The 16,243-nt window shown below is 58.0% G+C and overlaps 2 protein-coding genes across 7 annotated transcripts in view; both read right to left on the bottom strand.

Moving 5' to 3' along the window:
- The window catches only part of CRACR2B (calcium release activated channel regulator 2B), a 16,231-nt gene extending 12,034 nt beyond the window's left edge, over positions 1–4,197 (bottom strand). For 2 of the 4 annotated variants that reach the window (XM_027860160.1, XM_027860162.1), the window contains exon 1: positions 4,074–4,189. The gene's annotated coding sequence lies outside the window, so the exon portion shown is untranslated. Of the gene's footprint in view, positions 1–2,684; positions 2,935–4,073 lie in introns of those variants that run through there. The other 2 variants (XM_027860163.1, XM_027860161.1) reach the window with 2 other exon arrangements.
- A 2,510-nt stretch (positions 4,198–6,707) lies between these two features.
- The window catches only part of PNPLA2 (patatin like phospholipase domain containing 2), a 15,228-nt gene continuing 5,692 nt past the window's right edge, over positions 6,708–16,243 (bottom strand). For all 3 annotated transcript variants that reach the window (XM_027860156.1, XM_027860155.1, XM_027860157.1), the window contains exons 2-9: positions 15,199–15,431; positions 14,771–14,836; positions 14,025–14,234; positions 12,796–12,856; positions 12,322–12,543; positions 9,061–9,193; positions 7,668–7,790; positions 6,708–7,277 (exon numbers count right to left, since the gene is read on the bottom strand). In XM_027860156.1, the coding sequence (XP_027715957.1) occupies positions 7,034–7,277; positions 7,668–7,790; positions 9,061–9,193; positions 12,322–12,543; positions 12,796–12,856; positions 14,025–14,234; positions 14,771–14,836; positions 15,199–15,431 (1,292 nt within the window). In that variant the 3' untranslated portion in view covers positions 6,708–7,033. The remainder of the gene's footprint in view (positions 7,278–7,667; positions 7,791–9,060; positions 9,194–12,321; positions 12,544–12,795; positions 12,857–14,024; positions 14,235–14,770; positions 14,837–15,198; positions 15,432–16,243) is intronic.

Raw genomic sequence — 16,243 nt, 5'->3', positions numbered from 1 at the left:
AGAATGAGAGAGAGAAAGAGAGAATGAGAGACAGAGAGAGAGAGAATAAGAGACAGAGAGAGAGAATGAGAGAGACAGAGAGAGGAGAGAGAGAGACAGAGAGAAAGAGAGAGACAGAGACACAGACACAGAGAGGGAGAGAATGAGAGAGGGAGAGAAAGAGAGAGAGACAGAGAGGGGGAAGAGAGAAAGAGAGGAGAGAGAGAAGGAGAGAGAGAGAGAGAGAGAGAATGAGAGAGACACAGAGAGAGAATGAGAGAGATAGGGAGACAGAGACACAGAGAGATAGAATGAGAGAGACAGAAAGAGAAAGAATGAGAGAGAAAGACAGAGAGATAGAGACAGAGAGAGAGAATGAGAGAGAGACAGAGAGAGAGGGGGAAGAGAGAAAGAGAGGAGAGAGAGAGAATGAGAGACAGAGAGAGGAGAGAGAGAGACAAAGAGAAAGAGAGAGGAGCGAGAGAGAAAGAGAGAGAGACAGAGAGAGAGAGAGAGAATGAGAGAGAGACAGAGAGAGGAGAGAGACAGAGAGAAAGAGAGGAGAGAGAGAATGAGAGAGAGAGAAAGAGAGACAGAGAGGGAAGAGAGAAAGAGAGAGAGGTAGAGAAAGAGAGAGAGAGGAGAGAGAGAGAGGAGGGGAAAGAGAGAATGAGAGACAGAGAGAAAGAGAGGAGAGAGAGAGAAGAAGAGAGAGAGAAAGGAGAGAGAGAGACAGAGAGAAAGAGAGAGACAGAGACAGACACAGAGAAAGAGAGAATGAGAGAGAGAGAGACAGAGGGAGAGAGAATGAGAGACAGAGAGAGAATGAGAGAGAGACAGAGAGAGGAGAGAGAGACAGAGACACAGACACAGGGAGAGAATGAGAGAGACAGAGAGAAAGAGAGAGACAGAGAGAGAGAATGAGAGAGACACAGAGAATGAGAGAGATAGTGAGACAGAGACACAGAGAGATAGAATGAGAGAGACAGAGAGAGAAAGAATGAGAAAGACAGAGACAGAGAGAGAGAATGAGAGAGAGAGAGAAAGAGAGAGAGAGGAGGGGAAAGGAGAAAATGGAAGTAGACAAAGAAGGGGAGGAGAAAGAATGGAGAAAAAGGGAGGAAGAAAGGGGAGAGGGGGAGAGGAGGAAGGATGGAAGGAATGAAGGGAGGGAGGGCTGGGCCTTTCCACTGAACATCATCAAGGAAACAGCCCAGGAGCTGGCCTTCCCTGGGGCCCTAGGCATCCGGCTCTCTTCCCACAGCAAAGGCCTGGGCACTGAACATGTGCTCCAGAAACCCTAATTGATTGACTGACTGACTGACCCACAGGCCCTGCTGGCAGGGTATGAGCAGAGCCTCCCATTCCATTGGCTGGGAAGGCCTGAAACTACTCTCAGCCCCTCCCTCAAGGCCACACTAAGTGTCAGAAATCCAGGTGTTCCAGCTCCCAGGCCCACTGACCTGGCAAGCTGGCAAAGGTGTCCGTCAGTGCTGCAGAATGCCCATCTCCCCCCATACACAAAGTGAGGAAAGGGTTAAGGAGCCTGGCCAGGGCACCTTGGGCCAACAGGGAGGGGCTGTTCACATGGTGATCTAATCGCTTTAGTACCAGGACCTCCCCAAGGACAGAGAACACTGGGCCCTGCCCTGGGGGAAAGCATGTGCCAGCCCCCACCCCCACTCCAGGGGACATCTGTGCTCAGCTCCCTAGCACCTCTAGCATCCCTCAGTCTTCTCCCCCCACCCCATTCCAGTAGTGTTGCAGCCATTTGCAAGGCAAAGAGGGGGGCCTCAATCTGGCAGGCAGGCAGGCCAGTAGTAATTCTATCTGGCCATTGCCTCCCGCCTCCCCCACTCTGGGTCCGGGGTGGGGGGAGGGGCCCCTGTGACTCACCTCCGGCCTCCTTCCCCAGCTCAAATCTCAGCCCAAAGGCCCAGAGCCTTCGCTGAGGGAGGAGGCAGGAGGGGAGCTGAGGGGGCTAGCCCCTGGCACTGCCAGCCTCAGCCTTCCAGACCAGGTCCCTAAGCCTTTGACTCCCCTCCCCAATCCTGCCAAGGCCAACGGTGTGACCCCAGTTGGTGACTCCATTTCCCTCTGCCCTCCAGGTTTCCCTCAGAGCAAGTGAGGGATCCCTGGAGCAGGTATCTACCTCTTCCTCTCCCCACAGGCAGGACACCTCAGGTGCTTTTCGGCCCCACCCTAAGGCTTCGGTCTGCACCTGTCACTGCGTGTGGGAGGGGAGAGGGGGCAAAGAGAGGAAGGGAGAAGGATCTCCTTGCTTGCATTCCACAAGGGGAAGGGGCAGAGGCCCTGGCCAGGCCACCAGGCCCCAGGTAAGGGCAGGAATTCAAAAGGGGGAAACTGAGGTAGGGTGTCCTGTCTACTGGCTGCTGCCCAGCCTCAGCCCCTTTCCCCCCTGTTTGGATGGCCTGGGTGGGGGGAGAGAAGAGGTAGGGCTGGAGGTCACCTGAAGTCACTGCCATCTGCCCGACGGGAGGGTGGTGACAGGCCTGGGTGGGCAGCAACGGAACCCAAAGCCTGTTAGCCTGGTGAGGCACCTCGGCCCAGCTAGAGATCTCCAGCTCGGCCCCTGCCGTGCCCCTCTGGAATGAAGAGCTGCCCCACCTCGGGGTGGGGGGTGAGGGCGGGGTGTGTGTGGAGGGAGTTGGGGTCTGCCCCCACTTCTCCGCCCTGCGTCCTACCTCCCTGACTGTGCCCCTCTCCGGGCCTGCCGCCCCGTGTCTTCCTGCTGCGTCCGGCATCTAAGTCCCTGCCGTCGGGTCCCTCTCCGAGCTCCGTCTCCACCCCTGGGACTTGCACGGCAGGAGTCGGGAGCCCGGCCGGGAGGCCAGGGACCAAGCGGCGGGCAGAGATTGGGTGGGGTGGGGGGAAAGGGCGGAGCTCCCAAAGGCTGAGGGGTGCCCCCTCACCCGGCCTCCCTAGGAGTGGAGCCCCGCTGCCCGCCTCGGGTCTTACCTGGGAGCCGCGCCCGCACCTGCGGCCCCAGGCCAGGAGGGCAGGGCAGGCAGCAGGGCGGCTCCTCCCGGAAAGGGGGAGGGGGCAGAGAGGGGCCGGGCCCAGCCCCATAACCCTTTTCCCGCCAGGCCACCGGCCTGGGACTGGGAGCAGATCGGCCCGGGAACCCTGGACCGGGACCGAGAAACCGCAGCAGTGTAATGAAAGAAAGACAGCGAGCCGGGAGAGCCCGGGAGGAGGGAGACAGAGTCACGGAAATCCTGGGGCCCGCCCCGCCCCCCGCTGTTCGGCCTGTTGGGCTGGCTGGGGGCGGGGCACTGGGGGGCAGGCAGCTTGCTGGGGACACTCAGCTGTCTGTGGGAGAGACAAGCGTCCCCCCAAAAGCGAGAGGGGCATGGCCCCGACCCCTAGCCCTCTGGCTGCCCCGCTCAAGTACAGCTCGTCACTGTGGCCGTGGGTGTCCTCCAAGGCCACTGTGCTCCCTGGGGGGCAGGGCAGAGGTGATCAGTAAAAGTGAAGGGGGAGACTCCTGTGTGTGTCTGTGGGAGCAGATCCTGCGCCTCGCCCTAACACATACACACACCTTCATCAGGACTTAGAGCTGGGAAGGTCCCACATCATTGGCGTAGACCTGTGTGTGTGTGTGTGTGTGTATGCATCAGTGTGTGAGAATGTGCCCACCCTTCCCTTGGCATCTCTTTGAGGCTTCACTTAGGGGCCTAGATTCCTGAGCTTTGCTGAGGGTGGCCTTTTCCGACTGGCTCAGTCTGGGTTGGGGCGGTGTCCTGAGGAGACAGTATAGGGTCCTGACCCCACCTGGGCTATCCCCCAAACCCAGAAGCCCAGGGTGTTAAGTCTCTGGGGGCTCAGCAAAGCCACAGTCAACTAAAGGTAAAGGAGAAGAACAGAGGAGGGGCCTAGCCTGAGGGTTCCCCCGTTTGCTCCTTGGCCCTAGTACTCAGCCAGGCCCAGGTCTCTCTGGAGGCCCCAGGAGTCATCCTGGACAGTGGAAGAGCTGGGGCAGGCTGAACCTGCCAGGGACTGGTCTGCCCCAAGCACGGGGTCCTACCCAGGTTGTCCAACCTCCACCCCCCACCCTGCTTCAGTGTCCCCACCTGCAAGCCAAGAACACCAGGGGCTGATCCAGAGGAGCTGTCCTCCAGGCTGATTCTCTCCGGACTGGCCCAGGTCTCTGATCTGGAGTGTGTGTATGGGGAGGAATGGGGGGAGGGCTTGAAATGGATCAGGTTGAACCAGAAAGGTTCAGGTTTGGCCCCTTGCCCCACAGGCACCCGCCTCTAGGGACACACACAAGGAGGCCTGGTACTGGCCCAGCAGGCTCTCCCAGTCTACTGTCTCTGATACCGTTATTGTAGGAAACCCTCCAAGGGCCTGGGGCCATGGGGGGGGGGGGGGGGCGGGGGGGGGGGGGGGAGGCCCCCCGGCGGCTTCAGATCACCCCTGGGGGGGGGGGTAAGTGGAAGCCCCCCCCCCCTCAGATCCAGCCCTCTTCTCTGCAGGAGGCCTGGGGTGGGGGTGGAGGGGCTGAGCTCTGGGCTGACCCAGGAAAACAAAGCACCCTCCCTCTGAGCTGGGGCAACTCAGCTCCATCTCTCCCGCCTCTACTGTTCCCAGAAAGGGGTGGAGTAAGGTAGGTTGGCCCTCATTGTCCTTACTTGAGGCTGCCCTGGGGAGCATGGGGTAAGATCCTTGCCCCTCAGCTCCCCATGACTGCCTCTGCTGGGAAGGGAGGTCACTGAGCTTCTGGAAGGACCATTCACAAGATATACTGTGTCTGGCTCCTTCATCTTACAGATGAGAAAACTGAGGCCCAGAGAAGTCCACCAAAGTCAGCCTGGACCCAGAAGAGTTCATGAAGGAGCCCTTTGAGGAGCAGTTGCCTTGGCGCGTTCCCCCAGGACATCTGGGCCTTCCCCAGCCCAACACTGGATGCCAGAGAGGTTTCAGAGCCGGTGGAAGGTCTGAAGAAGCCTTGACAGATGTCGTACTGGAGCTGAAGGAGGGAGTCTCTGGTGGATGCTTCTCTCTGCTCGCAGAACGGGCATCTCCTCTTCTTTTCCCTCCTATTCCCCTCGAGTCCCCTTCTCCAGGGCATCGGAGACACTTGCTCAAACCGGGCCCTCTGCCTTCGGACTGACTGGTCCCCCACCTGGTGAGCTCCTCCTCCTTCCTGGGCTCGCCATTCAGCGCCCCCACCTAAATTTGGGCACTTGCTTCGGCTCTGCCCTGGGTGACCGTCACTGTCTGACCCAGATGAGGAGATCGCCCGACGTCTGCTAGGCACTTCGAGTTGGCATCTCCAACTCATCACATCCCCAAGAAGTCAGCGTCTTCCCTCCAACGCTCTCCATTTCTGGGTAGGGCCCCGCTACGTCCATCACAAGGGCGCCTGGAGTCTCCCCATTCCCTCCTCCTCCTCTTCCACGGCCAGTCCCTCGCCACCCTCCCCTTCTCTCTGCTGACACAGCCTCTCCCCACCACCACAGCCCCCGAGCAGCGACTTCTTCCCTCTTGTACCCTTCCCTTCGAAGACAACTTTTCACTCCACTCAGGCATCCATGATCCAGACTCCCCTACCTGAGACTGGAGCTCTGCCCCTGACCCAAGCCTGGACTCTGATAGGCCATCTCTACTGCCAGCCACTTGGACCACCCCCACCCCCTCCTAGGAGTTCCCTGAAGACAGGGATTCTCTTTTCTTGCTCTTTTCTCCCCAGTGGTGAACACACGGTAACCACCAAGTGCTCCAGCTGGCCAGCCGTGCCTCGCCAGGAAACCAACCTTCCCAAAGCACGGGTCTGGGCACTGGCTGCCCGTTGCTTCTAGGGTAATCCGCCCGGCATCCCGAGCCCATCTCTCTCACCCTTGGCCTGTCTCCTGGCCCTCCCCTTCGTGCTCAAACACGGCGGGCGCTTACAACGTCCTCCCTGTTCACCTCTGCCGGCCCAAACCCGCGTTACTGGGCAAAACGCTGTTTCCTTGGACCAGCCTGAGAACGAGTGGGCAATCCACACTGACCCCAGAACTAAGAGCAACGGGGGAAGGGGGCGTGATCAGGGGTTGCTGCTGCCAACCTGCAAAGCTCCCAGGCTGTGCCTCCAGGGGATTCTGAGGCAGCTGCAAGCTGGGTTCCAGGCCTCTGACCCCTGCCAGTCTGAGACTGTGTGGGACTTCTTTGCCCAAGGGCCAGTAACTAGGAAGGAGCCAAAGCAGGATCTGAAGCCAGGTCGTGCCCTGGGGCCAGGAATGAGGCAGCAGGCCTGAGCTCCAGCCTTTATTGTTACACCTACTGTCACCAAAATAAATAATTCTGCATACATTCTTCAGTCAAATGCAGGGAGTAGGCACAAGCAGGGGTAATACTGCTTCTGGAGGGGTGGGCATATATTCACCCCAGCCCGCAAAACAGTCTGACCGCTCCTCCCAAGGTCCAGCCACCCTCCCCCAGGCAGGGCCAGACACCAGGCACTCTTGCTTCTGCTTATTCAGAGGGCCTAAAGCTCCAAAAAGCTGCCTGAGGCCAGGAGGTAAAGGCAGGGAAAATAAGGCACAGCCCCCACCCTGTGGTTCCTGCTCCCAAACAGCAGCCCTCCAGTACTCAGGAAGCCCCTGGACTCAGCCCACTCTGGGTAGGGAATGTTCCTGGTTCGGAGTCGAGGCCGGCGGGGGGGGGGGGGGGGGGGGGGGGGGGGGGGGGGGGGGGGGGCCCCCCCCCGGGGCGCCGGGGGGGGGGGGGGGGGGGGGGGAGGAGCCAGTCACGTGGCAGGCCCCACCCCTTGGACTCAAAGAGAGGGGGAGGGGCACCGATGGAATGTGCTCCTAGAGGGGTCACTGCTGGCACATCTGTGGAGTCATCCCCCCGTGCTTCAGCCAAGTGTACTCTGCTCATCAACCCTAACCCCCTCGACCCTGCAGCCCCCTCCCATCTAGAAGCACCAAGCCCGAGGACTAGGCCCAGGACGTGTAATTACTGTCTGAGGGAGACTTAGACCCAGGCCCTCTGCAAAGGGGGAGGCCTGGTACTGAGCCCCAGGGGGAGGGAGAGCCCAGGGCTCTCAGTGGTGGGGGAGAGCAGGGGGCCCCGAGGGGGGAGGCTTCATTCGGAGGGCATCTGGGGGAAAGGCCACATTGGTACAGAAGAGCCCCAGCAGGAGCTGCCGCTGGCACTCCTCCCATTTGGCCACCGCGTCCCCCAAGGACAAATTGTTTCGCATCCAGCGGGGCAAGGCGTCTCCGTAAAAGGACACAGGCACTGAGGGCAGAGAGTGTGCCCGACGCAGCTCCAGGGGGTCAGTGAACCTGGAAGACAAGGTCAAGGAAGTGTCATAGGGGGCAGGGGAAAAGAAAGAGGCTGGCCCCTGACCCTGGGGGCAGAGAGGCTAGAGCTGCCCTCTGACCCTGGGGGAGCAGAAGAGGAGAAGGCTGCTGCCTGACCCTGGGGGGAGGAAGGGAGGCTGGAGTTTGTCTCTGACCCTGGGGGGGAGGCTAGAGCTGCCCTCTGACCTGGGTGGGGAGGCTGGAGCTACCCTCTGACCCTGGGGGAGGAGGCTGGAGCTGCCCTCTGACCCTGAGGGGGAGGGGAGGCTGGAGCTGCCCTCTGACCCTGGGGGGGAGGCTAGAGCTGTCCCTTGAGTCTCTCTGAGCCAGCCAGAGGTCGGAGACCCAGCAGAGACCCCAGCTCACAAGTACCTGGTACAAAAGTGGCCACCCAGCTTCCTCTTGGCTCTCATCATCAGGTACTGGCAGATGCTTCCTGTCTGCTCTTTCATCCACCGAATGTCCTCTGGCACGTCGGGGAGCCACTCCAGCAGGCTGCAGATGGGGTAGGGGGATGGTGGGAAGGCAGGCCCAGGCGGCCCCCTCCCCCGGTCGCCCTGCTTCCACAGTCCCCACCGGGCCCCTCCCCTCACACACCCCAGCCCTCCAGCTGGCTGCCTAGCTCCCTCTCCCCTCTTGTAGCCACAAGGGTCCTCAGCCCTCAAGCCTCTTCTGACATTCTCTTCCTCCGTCATGAGTCTAACTACTTCTGTGGCTGCCGCCTTCCCTGCTCTACCCAGATGATTCTGCACCCCTGCCCTGAACTCCAGGCCAACATCGAGGCCTTACTGAATCCCACCCCCCAGGGGCCCAAGGCAGAGCCCGACTTTCCTTCCTCCCCATTCCTGCTGAGACCACCCAGGTTCCCAACCAAGGAATCATCCTGGACTCTCTCCCCTCACTGCACCGCCCCGCCCCCCAATCGGACGCTATTTCCTACCAGTTCAAGGTCTGTAATTTGTCTCCATAATGTCCCCACTCCCATCCCACCCTCAGACTTTCTCCTGAACTATAACAAAAAAAGCTTCCTACAGGGGCAGCTAGGTGGCGCAGTGGATAGAGCACTAGCCCTGAAGTCAGGAGGACCTGAGTTCAAATTCGGCCTCAGACACTTGACACGCTCACTAGCTGTGTGACCCTGGGCAAGTCACTTAACCCCATTTCCTAGCAAAAAAAAAAAAGCTTCCTAAGGGGGTCAGTGGCCTCCCTGCCCCCTGGGGGGGGGCGGCTAGAGCTGCCCTCTGACCCTAGGGAGGAAGCTGGAGCTGCCCTCTGACCCTGGGGGCGCCATCCATAACACACAAGTCAAACTAATATTCCTCAAATACAAGCCTGACCCCTTCACTCCCCTCCCTCAACCCCATCCTCCAGTCTTCTCTCCCTTCATTCATGCACCACACACACACACACACACACACACACACACACATACACACACGCACGTGCACACACACACACACACACACACACACACACACACTGGTTTCTTCTCACCTCCCCAGCTTGGCTTATAAATCTCCCTTCCCTGCTCCCCACTGCCATCCCTTCCAATCCTTCACAGCCGCCTCCTCCAGGAAGCCTGAGCTTCCCAGATCACCAACCCTCCCCCCTGGAATGTGCGCCATTTTGCCATGAGCCGAGGTGTTGTAGGCCTGTTTTCTCCCTGGGCAAGGCGGGGCTGGTGGAGCGTCAGGGCCTGGGCTCCCTCCTCTCCCCGTCTGTCCTTACACCCCAGGCTGGGCAGCAGCTGGCTGGGTTCACTCACCGAATGGTAAAGGACACGGCACTCTCCAGGGGCAGGATGTAGGGCACCATCATGGCAGTGGCTAGTCGGACAGGGAGCATGTTGGAGAGGGTGCTCATCAGGTCCTTGGGCTCCACACAGGCCTCCAACAGGGCTGTGAGAGGGAAGAGCATGTGTGAACACGTATGCACACGTGTGTCCACACCTGCCCTCTAAGCCGGGCAAAGGAAGGCAGGCTCATCCATGGTGACTCGGCCCAGGGCCTGGGGGCAGCTCCCTGACCAGTGGATGCCCTCCTGCTCCTCCACCCCACCTCAGATACACAGAGAGAAGGGCAGACCCGCTCTTGCCATCGGCCACAATGCAACCACCCCCATGTTCACAAACTCTGAAATCCCTTCACCTGGTCACAGTCTCTCCCTCTGCCTTACAACCCCGAGCCCTGTCCTCTGTCCACACTGTGACCTCCAAACCATCTCCCCTGCGCCAGCCACTCTCCCTGCCTTTCCCCATCTTAAAACTCTACACTGTCCTCTTCTCTGGATGACCCCCTATTGTATGGCTGATATTGCCCAGCCAAGCCTCAGCCAGGGTTCTCTCCCATGAGTCACCTTCTCTCCTACACACACACACACACACACATACACCTCTGCTGCTGAACAGAGGTGGAGAAAACCACTGAGTCCACTCCAGATATAGGGAATATGGCCTCCACCAGGCCCTCATCACTCCCAGGCAACCCTGTCCCAGCGACTCTTCCACCTTCTCAGCTGAGATCTCTGCCTCATATTGTGGCCAAAAACCGGTGGCCGTTCACTGAGAGCTTGTGGTGCGCCGAATAGAGCACTGGTCCTGGAGTTGGGAAGAGTGGAGCTCAAACGCACTTACTACCTGGGCAAATCAATTAACCTGTCTGCCTCAGTTTCTTCAGCTGTAAAATGGGGACAATAATAGCACCTACTCTGCAGGGCTATCTCGAGGATCAAATGAGATTACATTTGTGAAGCACTTACTACAAGGCACACAAAGCAGGTACTTAAAAAAAGCTTGTTCGAAGCTGTGGCCTATGATTGTGATGGAATATTATTGTGTTATAAGAAATGATGAGCAAGTGGATTTCAGAAAAACCTAGGAAGACTTACATGAACTGCTGCCGAGTGAAGTGAGCAGATCCAGGAGAACATTGTAAGCAAAAACAGCAACATTGTAACAACGATCAACTGTGAATGCCTTAGCTATTCTCAGCACTCCAAACATTCAAGAGAATTTCGAAGTACTCGTGATGAAAAATGCTGTCCACCTCCTGGGAAAGAACTGATGGCGTCTGAGTGCTGACTGAAGCATACTTTTTTTTCTTTTTACTTTCGTGGGGGGGTTTTTGATCTGCATTTTCTTTTTCAACATAGATAATATGGAAATGTTTTGCATGCCTACACATATATAATCTATATCAAATTGCCTGCCTTCTCAAGGAGGGAGGGAGAGAATTTGAAACTCAAAAAAAATTTTTAAATGGATGTTAAAAATTGTTTTTACATGTAATTAGAAAAAAATGAAATATCAACTTTTTTAAATAAAATAAATGCTTGTTCATCCCCCCACCCCCGCCTCCTCTCCTCATTTCCCATCACCCAGCTGCCTTCTGCCCCTCTGTCCTTCACTGCAGTCTCACATGATGAGGTGGCTTGTCCCCAGCTCAGAAAGTCGATCCCTCTTCCTGCTCAAGTGATGCCCTTCCATCCCAGCTCCTCCAGCAGACTGGCCCCTCTGCTGCCCTGAGCACTGGATGCTGCCCTGCTCCTACAAACAAGAGGTTCCTGCATCCTCAAAGAACCCTCCCTGGAGCCATCCATCAGTGCTAACTTTTGTCCCGTGGCTCTCCGCCCTTCTGCAGCCAACCTTGAGGCCATCCCTGCGCAATGCCTGCACTTCCCGTCTTCTTCCTCTCTTAACTCCACAGTCTGGCTTTTGACCTCATCACTCAACTAAAGTCACCCACGGCCTCTTCGTGGCCAAACCCATCCTCATTAGCGGCCTTCTCTCCATCCTTCTCCTCAACCTCTCTGCAGTCTTGGATGCTGTTGGTTGCTCACTCCTCCTGGGTCCTCTCTTCTCTCAGGTTTTCAAGGCCCCACACTCTCCTGGTTCTCCTCCTCCCTCTCTGGTGCTCCTCTATCTCCCGGTATCCCTCAGGAGTCTGTCCTGGGCCCTCTGCTCTCTCTCTACTGATTCACCTGGTGATCTCATCAGCTCCCATGGATTCAACGGCCATCTCTATGCCAAGGAATCTCAATCTATGTATCCAGCTCTCACCTCTCTCCTCACATCTCTAGCTACATATTTGACATCTCTAACAGGATGAACCATAGACATCTTGAACTTACCATGACCAAAACTGAGCTCATGATCTCTCCTCCTCTTCCAAGCTCCCTTATCAATGACGGTCAGGGCCCTGATATCCTCCCAGTCACCAGACTCATAGTCTAGGAGCCCTCCTACACTCTTCACTCCCTCTTATGAGGCTGGGGCTGAGGCCTGTTCATTTTATCTTGTGCATTTTCTTCCTCATTAGACTATAAGCTCTTTGAGAACAAGGTCTGCCTTTCCCCCCATGCTTAGTTAGCACTGTGCCTGCCACATAGTAGGTGCTTAATTAATGTTTACTGATTGACCCGAGCCTCAGGTCTAATACAGTCTGGGTTCGTCTCATCTGCCCGGCCCCACACCATTGGCTGTAACTGAGGCTGGCCTCTGGTTCTAGCCATTCCCGGTCAGAATTGTCCACATGCCCCGCTACCCCTAGAGGAATCGGCTATCTGCCACCGGCTCTCATTGCTTCAAAGCTCTTCCTGACATCCAGCCTCAGTCTGTGTGCTCCTCACTCCCTGTTCTGCAGAATAACCTCCTCCTTGTATATAGTTCTCGTGTCATAGAGTCACAGACTGGAAGACGGCCCCAAACCCCATGCCAAAGGAATCTCCACTGTGTCACCCCTAACCTGTGGTGATCCAGCCTGAAGCCCCTAAGCAGCTCTCCCTGGGAGAAGGTTTTTCCAGCCTAACTGGCCTTCAGCGGCCCCTCTTCAGTGGCAGTTAGTGGCCAGAGAGCTGACCCTGGAGTCAGGAGAGACCTGTGCTCAAATCCCTCTTGGACCCTTGTGTGGAGGTGAATCACCTCTCGGGAGACTGGCCTCAGCCCTGAATAGCTTTCACCCATGGCCTCCCTCTCCCGAATCCAGAGCCCAGGATCCTTGCCCCTCCCCAGATCCTCAGGCAGGGGTACCTTCATTGAGCCTTGCTGGGAGGTGCTCCAGGATATGGTCTTCAGCAGGGCCTCTGTTCCCCAGGGGCAGCTTGCGCTGCCTGGCCTGGGCTCGGACCACTGCCATCTCAGCCACTGCTGGCTCCTCCTTCTCCCCGTCATCTTCCTCCTCCTCCTCCTCTGGGGGTGGGGCCTTCCCAGAAGGGGGCAGTGCCAGCAGTGGGTTGGGATGGTTCAGGAGACCTGGGCAGTTGAGGCAACATCAGCTTGGGGGGGGGGCGTGTGGAGGGGTGCACCTCTCCATTTTTCGAGCAGGGGGCAGCAGAGGCCTCAGTCTAATGCTACATCAGGACCAGTTCCCCCCACCCCCACTGCTTTCCACAACGCCCTTCTTTCCCTTCCAAAGATGAAAAAAACCTTGTTTTAGAGCTGGGGGCCCCCTGCTGCCCCTTCGGCTCAGGTCTCCCCTCTCAGGGGTCTGGGGCCTCCACTCACCATTCCGCCGCAGAAAGCGAAGGCCATCCCTATATCCCTGTTTGCACATCTCCCTCAGCACCTGAGACAGGGGGATGAACAGGTTGGGAAGGGACAGAGTGGATTTTGGAATCTGGCTGTGTCCTTTTGGTGAGCCCTCCCCCCAAACCCCATCGCTATGGGCTTTGATGTGAGGAAAGCCAAGGGAAGACAGATTCCCCCCCCCACCCCACCCCCACCCTGGAAGGTTTCTCTCAGGCCCCCCAGGCTGGGCTGAGAACGGAGGGGAAGGCTCCAGACTCTGGAAGAGGTCCAGCTTTCCCAGGTCAGGGAGTCTGAGCTGGACCAGCAGACCATGGGACCTCAGGCCTGGAGGCCTCTGGGAAAGGGCCATCCCATCCACCCTCAGGCAGGCCAGCCAACTCTGGGATTTCAGGGGGAGCTCTCAAGCCCTTTCTGTGTCCCTGCTTGTATCTCATTCCCAAAACCCCCGCCTGTGTCAGACACCGCCGGGCACCGGGCAGTGTGATGGTCTGTTCTCGGCCTTCCTTGGAGCCACCCGTCCAACATGGCCCTCCCCCGGCCTCCAAATCCCATGAGCACAGAAGGAACTCTCCAGGCTGGCCGCTCAGAGTCACCCTCAACTGGCCACTCTCACCCTCCATCCTGGCAGCTGTTAAGTCCCCTGAGCCTCTCCTACGCGTCCCCTTCTCTGCACCCCTCGTTCAAGCGGGGAAAGAAGGCCTCCGCATTCCGTCTGGAAGGCAAAGCCAGCCAGCACAGCGGCCACAGCCTCAAGCCTGCCTCTCCAGGCTCCTGCTCAACTGCCCTGCCTCAAGAACAGCTCATCCCAGCCAGAAGCTGACCTGAAGCACCTTGAACTCAGCCTGCCCTCTCTGTCTGTGCCACCTCGGACTTTGCTCCTGGGCCAACAACGCGTCTGTCCTCATCCTGGCCTCCCTGACTCTCTAAGCTCCCTCTAGGATCAGCTCTGATACAATCTCCTAATGAAAGCTGGATGGTGCCACTAGGCCGGGCATCTGGAAGATGCCACTTCCTAGCTGTGTGACCCTGGGCAAGTCACTTCCCTTCTCTTTGCCTCTGTTTCCTCATCTGCAAAATGGGAATAATAGCAACACATCCCTCCTAGCATGGTTGTGAGATTAGAATTCAAAAGTGCTTAGGACCGGGTCTGGCATGCAGCAGGCGTGCCATCAATGCGCATTCCCTTCCCAGCGGATGGCCCTCACCAGGGGCTCTGGGGGGAAGAGAGCCTTGGAGAGCCGGTAGAGGTTTCGAAGGTTGAACTGGATGCTGGTGTTGGTGACCCGGAGCTCGTGGATGTTCGTAGAGCTGTCCTGGGGGCAGATGTCACTCTCCCCTGAGAAAGGGGACACAGTGATCGTGCTCTTCAGCTCATAGAGGGGCAGGTTGTCCGAAATTCCACCATCCACATAACGCTGCGGGCCATGAGCACGAGGGCCACTAATTAGTCTTCTGATTGCCCCCTCCCCAGCCCAGGCCTGCCCACCCCTCAGCGCCCCCAGCCCAAAGGTCTGCCCATCCCCCAGTGCCCGTGTCCTCCTTAAAGGCCAGGAGAGGCTGGCTCAGGGGGTGGGGGTGGCGTGACAAGGCTACTTTGGGACCTACTTCATGGAACAACTCTGTCTCCTTCTGGCCTCTCCAGGGCTATTATTAACCACTTCTCCCTGATGCCAGCTCTGCGTGGTGGCCTTTTACCCACTGGGCCAGATCTGACCCTCTGCCCGCCCTCCCCTGGCTCAGGCGCACCATCTGCAGCTGCTGCTGAGGACAGACAGACCTGGCCCCAGAACTTCCCCAAAGGAGGCCTCACAACTGTGTAATTCGCTGAAGGGGGTGGCCCCCAGGAGCCTTCTTCCCCAGCCTAGGGACGTCTGTGGTATACAACGTGGGCCCCTGCCCCCTCCCACTGCCCTGCCGAGCAGAGAAGAAGCCAGGAAGGGAGGGCACTCACCACACCCTGCAGGGTCGGTGGGATGAGCCCACAATACACGGGGATAAAGGTACTACAGACGTTGGCCTGCGAGACAGAGGCAGGAATGAGGGCCTGAAACAGGCCAAGCCCCGCCACGGTATGCCCTGTGTGGGTATACACATGTATAAACCCCCCCCCCCCCCCCGACCTGTAGGAGACATGCATGCTCCCCCCCAGCCCTAGTGCTGTCCCATGTACACACACACACACACACACACACACACACACACTCATACTTACATACTCACACACACACTCACATATGCACATACACTTATACACTCACACACACACTCATACACACACACACATATACTCACATACACATGCTCACACATAACACTCACACAAACACACACACATACTCATGCACACACACACACACACACACACACACACACACACACCTGGACAAGCTCCTCCCTAGAGTTGAAATGGGACAGAAGCACGTTCTCGCCATCCGACACACGGGTCAGGGAGATGCCCAAGCGCCCATTGGCATGCTCGTGGGCATCGGCTGGCAGTGTCTTCAGGAGGCACCCACGAATAATCTTTACCAGGTTGAAAGAGGGGTGGAGTGGCCCCAGGAATCGCTTCCTTGCCTCCTTGGACACCTCAATGATGTTGGCACCAGCCTCACCTGGGGTGAGATGAAGAGGTCAGAGGGCGATGCCTAAGGCCTTGATCCTGGGGCCCACAGACGCACCTCTCAGCACATTCTGCCCCTCTCTGGGCCTCAGCTTCCTAACCTCCAAAATGAGGGTAACACTACTTGTGATTCTCCTTGGGTACTTTCATGCATGACAGGCTGGCTAAAGGGCCTCCGATGTAGGAGGCCTGACCCCTTTCCTGGTGAGAGAGAGGCCCAAGAAGAGCACCCCTCCCCCCATGCCCCGGCCTAGGGCAGTGGGGATGAGAGACTGTGTGCCTGCTCCTGCCTGAGCTGCCCCCTCCCAAGCAGACATGCAGGAGGGCTCAGGGCCGCTGGTCCTGGCCTGTCCCAGGGCTGTCACAGGATCTGGTTCAGGAAGCCCTAGCCCTGGCTGCTGCGAGAGCAGAAGGAGGAAACTCAGGCCAATGCAGACACCTGGAGTGGGGGTGAGGCATCTGCCAGCAGAGGCTCCAGGGAGGGGGCAAGGAGCCCCAACTAACTTCTGCTTGGCCACACAGGACCCAAGGGCCAGGGTTCTCCCCTGGAGCTGGGGCCAGGAGGCCCCACCCACCCACCACGTGCGTGGAACAGAGCCAGGCTGTGGGCATTCCATGCCATCTGGGGCCTGCTACTCACTACCTAAGTGGGTGACCTTGGGCACTTTCCCTGAAAATGAGGCTGGGAAAACAGAACCATCTCTCTCCCTCTGTCTCTCCTCCCCCCCCTTCTCCTTTCTCTCCTCCTCTCCCTCTCTCTCTTTCTCCTCTCCTCCTCCCTCCCCCTCCCTTTCTCCTTTCTCT

This window comes from Vombatus ursinus, unplaced genomic scaffold (assembly GCF_900497805.2).
Source record: "Vombatus ursinus unplaced genomic scaffold, bare-nosed wombat genome assembly UNPS02014176.1, whole genome shotgun sequence".
NCBI classification, from domain to species: domain Eukaryota; kingdom Metazoa; phylum Chordata; class Mammalia; order Diprotodontia; family Vombatidae; genus Vombatus; species Vombatus ursinus.
Note: the sequence above shows the minus strand (reverse complement) of the source record. Positions and strands in the feature narration are given on the sequence as shown.